Source organism: Amblyraja radiata, chromosome 15 (genome assembly GCF_010909765.2).
Source record: "Amblyraja radiata isolate CabotCenter1 chromosome 15, sAmbRad1.1.pri, whole genome shotgun sequence".
NCBI classification, from domain to species: domain Eukaryota; kingdom Metazoa; phylum Chordata; class Chondrichthyes; order Rajiformes; family Rajidae; genus Amblyraja; species Amblyraja radiata.
Window position 1 is genome coordinate 53,769,012 of NC_045970.1, and position 8,129 is coordinate 53,777,140.

Consider the following 8,129-nt stretch of genomic DNA (forward strand, 5'->3'; position numbering starts at 1 on the left):
TATAGAAACATAGAAAATAGATCATCCAACTCAGTATCCGTACCTGCCTTCTCTCCATAACCCCTGATCCCTTTAGCCACAAGGGCCACATCTAACTCCCTCTTAAATATAGCCATATTGTGCTACATGGCTACTCAGTCATATACAGTGGACAAAATATTAACATCTCAACCTGGAATTTAAGACATTATTTGAAAAATAACAGTTCCCAAAATCTGGGTTCAAATTATTTTTAAAAAAAAAGAAAAATAGGCGAATAATCTTTTATCTTCTTTTGATTGCTGGACATTTTCTGATTGCCAGAATTTGTAAAGTCAGTGACTTTTAAGGAATGCTAATTGCTGACACAATGGCGAGTCCAAGCCAGAAGGCTTCCTGACGGACCGGGCGGCCAGAAGGCATCCGACGGGCCGCGGCTGTGGACCGGGACCGCGGTCAGAGGCCTTTATCGCGGGTAGAATCCCGGGTCAGACGAAGCGGCCGACGGCGCCCACGTCTGTGCCCGGGTCGGCACCACGGAGGGTGAAGTGGGGAATCAAGGCGGTGAGGTTGTGGTGGCGGTGAAGCCGCGCGACGATGGGGCGATGACTTACCGAATTTCAAGATCCGCGGAGAAATCCCATGCCTGTTGTATCCACTGTTGACTCTCTGGCGGTCGTTGAATCAATGGCCGCCTCTTTACCCACAATCCGCCGCGTGTCAGAAACCAGTTTATAAGGCACGGTGCCGTTCATGCGCATGCGCCCCGCTCCCTCTGCGCGCCTTGGCCTCACCGCTTCAGGCTCTCCGCGCCTGCGCGCTTGTTGTCGCTTGCAACATAGGGCGAGTTCTGGGGCGCGGAGGTTTCTGGGTATCGAGGGCGCCATGGAAATGATCTGGGATCATCGGCTCAGCGTTCCTCAATGGACAAGAACCAGTGTCCTGTTGTGTGGAGAGACTACAGTCAATTTAACACAGCAACTTCGCACAAAGGATATGGTCGATTACTTGTCAAAATCATTACACTTACTAGTCCTGCTGAGTTACTCCTGCATTTTGTGCCCATCTTCGGTTTAAACCAGCATCTGCAGTTATTTCCCAAACTATCTTTCCCAGAACATATTCAAAGATCAAATCTCTCTAATGGCTACAAGTCTGTATTTGTCAGTGCTGAACTATTATCTACCTTCTTTGTGACCTTCGGACTATCCTTGATCAGGCTTTGCTGGCTTTACCTTGCACTAAACGTTATTCTCTTATCATGTATCTATACGCTGTAAATAACTCGATTGTAATCGTGTATTGTCTTTCTGCTGGCTGGATAGCACGCAACAAAAGCTTCATACTGTACCTGGGCACACTTGACAATAAACAAAACTGAACAAGGTCTCCGTACCGCTTGGTATCACCTGCAATGTAGGGCGAGTTCTGGAGCACCGAGGTTTCTGAAATTACTGATCTGAAATCGCAAGCTCAGCGTTCCCCAACAACTATTTGGTCCATTTATGCGGAGAGTACGCAGTTAATTTAACACAACGTCTCACAACCAATGTCACGTTCATAAGTGATTGGCCATTCAGCCCATCAAGTCTACTCCTAACCCCATTCGACTGTCTAACCCTTGACACCCATACTAATCAAGAATCTATCTATCTCTGCCTTGAAAATATTAATTGACGGCTCCTGCGCCTTCTGTGGCAATTCACCACCCTCCGATTAAAGAAATTCCTACTCATCTTCTTCCTAAACAAACATCCTTTAATTCTGAGGCTAAAACCTCGGGCCTTGACTTTCCCACTACTGGAAACATCCTCTCCACGTCCATTCTATCCAGGCCTTTCACTGTGTCCTCGAATGTTGTGGTATGGAGAGAAGGCAGGTACGGGATACTGAGTTGGATGATCAGCCATGATCATATTGAATGGCGGTGCAGGCTCAAAGGGCCGAATGGCCTACTCCTGCACCTAATTTCTATGTTTCTGTTGTGTAGTCACACTTTCATGATTGTGAACCATGATTTCAGATTCATGAAGCAATGACAAGTTTCACCCTCCCTCCCCGAACTAAACAGAGGAAGAAGAAATGCAAGAACATTCCAAAGGAGTCATCAGAGGTGAAAGACTGGCAGTGAACAGACGGGCCGAAGGGCCTCTCGAGGGAGATTGCATGCAGAGAGAGTCTCAGGTTTTACAACAGAACTTCTTTATTTGTCACATATCCAAGATATTAAACTCCAGCCCAGTTACAGGGGTTAGTAACAACATCGGAACAAACCCCAACTATGTCCAGCGACCAAGGTTCAGTCCTGGGTGTGATGAACATCAGCAGTACCCGCACAGTCCAACACCAGTAGTCGCTTGTGGACTTGCAACTGGACTCAGCAACCGTGATGGTTAAACAGTGAATCAAAAACTCACTTCAAATGCCCGCGCCCCCACCCAGCGTGAACGAGCTGGTGTCAACAGCTCAGATAATCAAGTGAATCCCTTCCCACACACTAAACAGGTGAGTGGCCTCTCCCCCAATGTGAATTCTCTGGTGGGTCACCAGGTTAGATTTACCAGTGAGACTCTACCCACAGTTGGGAGAGGCAACTGGTTTCTCCACAGAGTGAACTCGCTGGTGGGTCATCAGGTGGGAATATTGTGTGAATCCCTTCCCACACCCGGAGCAGATGAACGGCCTCTCCCCGGTGTGAACTCTCTGGTGCCTCATTAACGTAGACGAATGCGTGAATCGCTTCCCACACTCGGGACAGTTGAAGGGCTTCTCGCCGGTGTGAATGCGCTGATGTGTTATCATGTTGGTCAAATGAGCGAATCCCTTGCCACAAACACAGCAGGTGTACGGCCTCTCCCCAGTGTGAATCCTCTGGTGTGCCTGCAACGCAGACGAGTCAATGAACCCCTTCCCGCACTCGGAGCAGATGAACGGCCTCTTCCCGGTGTGAATTCTGCAGTGTCTCAGTAACGCAGATGAACGAGTGAATCCCTTCCCACACTCAGTGCAGGTGAACGGCCTCTCCCCGCTGTGAATTCTCTGGTGTGTCTGCAACGCAGATGAGTCAATGAACCCCTTTCCACACTCGGAGCAGATGAATGGCCTATTCCCGGTGTGAATTCTCTCATGCGCCACTAACGCAAAGGAATGAACGAATCCCTTCCCACACTCAGTGCAGGAGAACGGCTTCTCCCCGGTGTGAATTCTCTGGTGTCTCACTAACATATGCGATTGAGTGAATCCCTTCCCACATTCGGGGCAGCTGAACGGCCTCTCCCCCGTGTGAATTCTCTGGTGCCTCGTCAAGTGGCCTGCTTGAGTGAATCCCTTCCCACAATCGGGACAGACAAATGGTTTCCCCAGAGCGTGATCTTGCTGGTGGGTCACCTGGTGGGGAGATTGAGTGGACCCCTGCTCACACTCAGAGCTGGTGGATAATGTCTCCATGCTGTGAACTCCCCGGCGTCTCGTCAGCTCAGTGAATCCCTCGCAAGGTGCTGGTGAACTGAACGACACTGCGGATCTGATGGGTTGAGTTTGAGATTCCCCAACAAAAATCTTCTGCTCGTTCCACCTTGAATAAAAGAGTTCACAATAAACATTAATAGATTAAGACGAGTGCGTCAGAAGAGGTGATTTTAGTGTCAACGGTGAGCCTTGTCACAAAGCGGTGGGTTACGCATGGCTTGCTCTTTACACCTGGAACACCTTGTGGTGAAGTGCCGTCCCTTCCACTTCCCGAGGGAATTCACCTCCATCATCATCTACATCCATGCTGGAGGACGTCTGTCCAGCACTGAATGAGCTGCACACCAATGGTCAACAAACACCAGTCGGCGTAGTCAGACGCCTTACCCGCCGTTGCACGGGACTTCAACAAAGCCAGCCTGGAAATCACTCTCCACCCACCATCCACACGTGTCCTGCAGCACCTGAGGAGAAATAATTCCTGACCACTGCTATGCCACCTGTGCTTCATCCCCCGCCTTCACTCTGTGAAATCTGATCAGCCGTCACCCGCCTAAGTACCAGTGGTCGGACGAGGAGCGACGGGTAGGAAGAGGAACATGTTGGACTATACCAGGACATCCGAGATGTCTAGCATTCATTAGGGAATGGGGGTTCCCCTCTTCCATCATTGATGAGGGCTTCACATGCGTCTCCTCTGTACCCTGCAGCTCCGCCCTTGTTCCCCCTCCCCCTCCTGGTCGCAACAGGGACAGAATCCCCCCCCCTTGTCCTTACCTGTCATCCCATCACATACAACACAGAATCCTCCAACGGGATCCCAACACTCGCCACATCTTCCCATCTCCACCCCTTTCAGCAAGGACCGTTCCTCCACAACTCCCTGGTGAACTCGTCCCTTCCCTCCTCCGCCCCCGCCCATGTAACCGCAGCAGATGCAACACTTGCCCCTGAGCCTCCTCCCTCCACTGTGTCCAGGGCCCGACAGACCGTTCAGCTTCGGCAGAGATTCACCTCCCCCACCCCCACCCACTGTATCCGTTGTTCCAGGTCTGGACTCTCACACATCAGCGACACGACACGTATGTGTTTCCGCACCGATTCTCCCCGCAGCCGGGGGCCGCTCCTCAGGCCGGGCCTCGGTGCTGACTGATCCCGCGCCCGGATCCCCGCTCCTACCCGCCGCCGATCCTCCGGAGTCTTTTGTCCACGGACCGCATGCGCGACTTGGCCGCACCCACTTCCGGGCTCTCCGCGCCTGCGCGCTTGGTATGGCCTGCAACATAGGGCGAGTTCTGGGGCGCGGGGGTTTCTGGGTAAAAAGGGCGCCATGGACATGACCTGAAATCACCGGCTCAGCGTTCCTCAATGGACCACAACCACTAGGTCAGGGGTGCCCAACCGTTTTCTTCCCGTTTAACCCTGGTAACCTTAATAGCACTTGTTAATAGCACTAGCAATGTTATTTCACTTATTTATGAACAACTCATGGTGAACAGATACCAGAACCAACACAGTCGGTCAATGAGAGAAAATAGGCACAAATCCAGAATCACCAAATTTACCCCCTGGGTGGGCGAAATTTCCCCCCTGGGGGTAAATTTACCCCAGGTTGGGAACCCTTGCACTATGGGGAGCATAATCCTTGTATATGGAGAGCAACAGTGACATCTCGCAACCGATGTAATCGATGTAGCCGGGTGTCAAAGGTGATGGGGAGAAGGTAGAAGCATGGGGTTAGGAGAACGGGATAGATCCGCCATGAGGGAATGGCGGAGTAGACTTGATGCATTTATTGTCACATGCTCCAGTGGCAGGGAGCAGCTGGGCCGAATGGCCTCTCCCCCTACATCGAGTGTGTTGCAGAGACGGAGGCATGGACCTGAGACATTGGGTTTACAACAGAACTCATTTATTTATCTTAAACGCAGAAAATTAAATCCCAGTTCGGAAATTGCAATTACAATAACAGTTGTAATCATGTATTGTCTTTCTGTTGACTGGTTAGCACAAAACAAAAGATTTTCACTGCACCTCGACACAAGTGACAATAAACAAAACGCACAGAACATGTGAGCAGCCTCTACCCAGTGTGAATTCTCTGCTGGGCCACCAGGCTACTAGTATCAGTGAAGCCTTATGCACAGTTGGGAGAGGCCAGTGGCTTCTCCACAACGTGAACTTGCTGGTGGGTCTTCAGGTTGGAAAATCGTGTGAATCCCTTCCCGCACTCAGAGCAGGTGAGGGGTTTCTCCCCGGTGTGAAGCTGATAGTGTGTCCTGAGATTCGACAATTGAACATACCCTTCTCCACACACAGAGCAGGTGAACGTCTCTCCCCGGAGTGAATTCGCTGGTGTCTCTTCAGGGAGCAGACTTAGACAATAGACAATAGGTGCAGGAGTAGGCCATTCAGCCCTTCGAGCCAGCACCGCCATTCAATGTGATCATGGCTGATCATCCAACTCAGTACCCCGTCTCTGCCTTCTCCCCATATCCCCTGACTCCGCTATCTTTAAGACTTGAGCGAATACCTTCCCACAATCCGGACAGGCAAATGGTTTCCCCTTGCTGGTGAGGAGATTGAGCGAGTCCCTGCCCACACTCAGAGCTGGTGGACGATTTCTCCATAGCTGCAAGCTCTCTGGTGTCTTGGCGGCTCAGCTGACACAGTGAATCCCTCCCACACGTTCAGGTGCTGGTGAACTGAAGGAGTTTGAGATTCCTGGAAGTCAATACTCTGCCTGTTCTATCCTGTAAAAAGTGTTTACAATAAATTAACAGGTTATAGGAATATCTATAATATCTTATAGGAAAGGTATTGTCAAGCTTGAAAGGGTTCAGAAAAGATTTACGAGGATGTTGCTAGGACTAGAGGGTGTGAGCTACAGGGAGAGGTTGAGCAGGCTGGGTCTCTATTCCATGGAGCGCAGGAGGATGAGGGGGAGATCTTATAGAGGTGTACGAAATCATGAGAGGAATAGATCGGGTCTGCATTGAGTCTTTTACCCAGAGTAGGGGAATCGAGGACCAGAGGATACAGGTTCAAGGTGAAGGGGGAAAAGATTTAATAGGAATCTGAGGGGTAGCTTTTTCATACAAAGGGTGGTAGGTGTATGGAACGAGCTGCCAGAGGAGGTAGTTGAGGCTGGGATTATCCTATCGTTCAATAAACAGTTGGACAGGTACATGGATGGGACGGGTTTGGAGGGATATGGACCAAGTGCAGGTAAGTGGAACTAGTGTAGTTGGGACATGTTGGCCGGTGTGGGCGAGTTGGGCCGAAGGGCCTGTTTCCACACTGTATCACTCTATGACTCGAGGTAAAGATCAGTGTTTTAGTCTCCGTGATGAGACATCTCGCTGTGACAGAGAGGCCAATAGTGAGCTGGGGGAACAAGCCCTTGTCTTCTGTCTGGGCTCAACATCAGATTCGCCAACGGTCTGTCTGCCTTTTCTTTTTTTTTGGTATTTTTAGTGTGTTTTAAAAAGTTTGTGTTAAATTTCTCTGGTTTGATTTATGTGGGGGGGTCGGGGGAAACCTTTTTTCAGTCTCTTACCTTGCCAGAGATGCGTTTTTTTCCCGGGTTGTATCTCTGGTCGCTCTGCGGCCTAACATCGTGGAGCTGGCGGCCTTGCTCGAGACTTTGAGCCCCACCGCGGGGCCGTGGACTTACCATCGGAGCCTGCGATCCCTTGCCTGGGATCGACGCTCTAACCGCGGCCTGCGGATTTCAACATCGAGGAGCTCGCAGTCTCGAGTAGAAACTGATGTCGGGAAGCTCCAAAGTCACAGATGGTTCGACTATCCCCGACCCGGTGTCCGATCGCCTTGCGCGGGGAACTGAGATCCCCCCCGATGCAGAGGGCCCGACCGCCGGCTATGGGAGCCAAGATCGTCCCGTCAACGGAAGGCTCGAGACACCCCCTAGATTGAACTTTTTTCTTCGCCTTCCATCACAGTGGGGAATGTGGAGGAATCGCTGTGGTGGATGTTTATGTTAAAATGTGTTTTCTGTGCCTTGTTGCTTTGTGTCGGTATGGACTATATGACAAATCAAATTCCTCGTCTGTTGCAAAATATACTTGGCTAATAAAGTATGATTATGATTTATTTCATGTCTGCAAAGGATTGGGCCGGGGCCATTTGTGCCAGTCCTCTCTCGCGCTGTGTCTTGGCCCAGGTTTTCACTCCATTAATGAAGGTGGCCTCATCTGATGGGCAAGTCCCACATCCCCACTATGAGCCACATGGTATTTTTGTGGCTGATTCAGTGGACATTCTGGCCACGGTGAACATCGCTGATGGTAATGCCATGTGTAGATGATCAGAAGGTCAGAAGGAATAAGGGGTAGTATTAGGCCGTTTGGCCCATCAAGTCTACTCCGCCTTTCAATCAGAGCTTCTGTATCTCATGAACTCAGAAGAACGTGGACCTCGTGGCTCATCCAAGGAAGAACAGCAACGGTGGCAGGGACCAGCTGGGCCGAATGGCCTCTCCACGTACATAGAGTGTGTTGCAGAGACAGAGGCAAGGACTGGGTTTACAACAAAACACATTTATTTATCTTAAACACTGAAAATTAAATCCCAGCTCAGAAATAGCAATTACAACAATTGTAATCATGTATTGTCTTTCTGTTGACTGGTTAGCACACCATATAACCATATAACAATTACAG

At 50.3% G+C, this 8,129-nt stretch overlaps 2 protein-coding genes across 4 annotated transcripts in view; both read right to left on the bottom strand.

Annotated features, from left to right (window-relative positions):
• Positions 1–8,129, bottom strand: part of LOC116981521 (gastrula zinc finger protein XlCGF26.1-like) — a 101,014-nt gene that overhangs the window by 52,196 nt on the left and 40,689 nt on the right. The window lies entirely within an intron of this gene.
• Positions 2,160–4,162, bottom strand: LOC116981560 (gastrula zinc finger protein XlCGF8.2DB-like). 3 transcript variants are annotated; one of them, XM_033034669.1, is made up of 2 exons: positions 3,108–4,162; positions 2,160–3,023 (listed from the first exon to the last, which is right to left on the bottom strand). In XM_033034669.1, the coding sequence occupies exons 1-2, from the start codon at positions 3,424–3,426 to the stop codon at positions 2,551–2,553; spliced, it is 792 nt and encodes a 263-aa protein (XP_032890560.1). In that variant the 5' UTR covers positions 3,427–4,162; the 3' UTR covers positions 2,160–2,550. The 3 variants fall into 3 exon arrangements, with proteins under 3 accessions (XP_032890560.1, XP_032890562.1, XP_032890559.1); XM_033034671.1 differs by having other exon boundaries at positions 2,160–2,662; positions 2,831–4,162; XM_033034668.1 differs by having other exon boundaries at positions 2,160–4,161.

What these genes read in the sequence shown, in the direction of transcription:
- LOC116981560 (XM_033034668.1), bottom strand. Translation starts at nt 3,426, where the DNA reads ATGGAGACATTATCCACCAGCTCTGAGTGTGAGCAGGGGTCCACTCAA.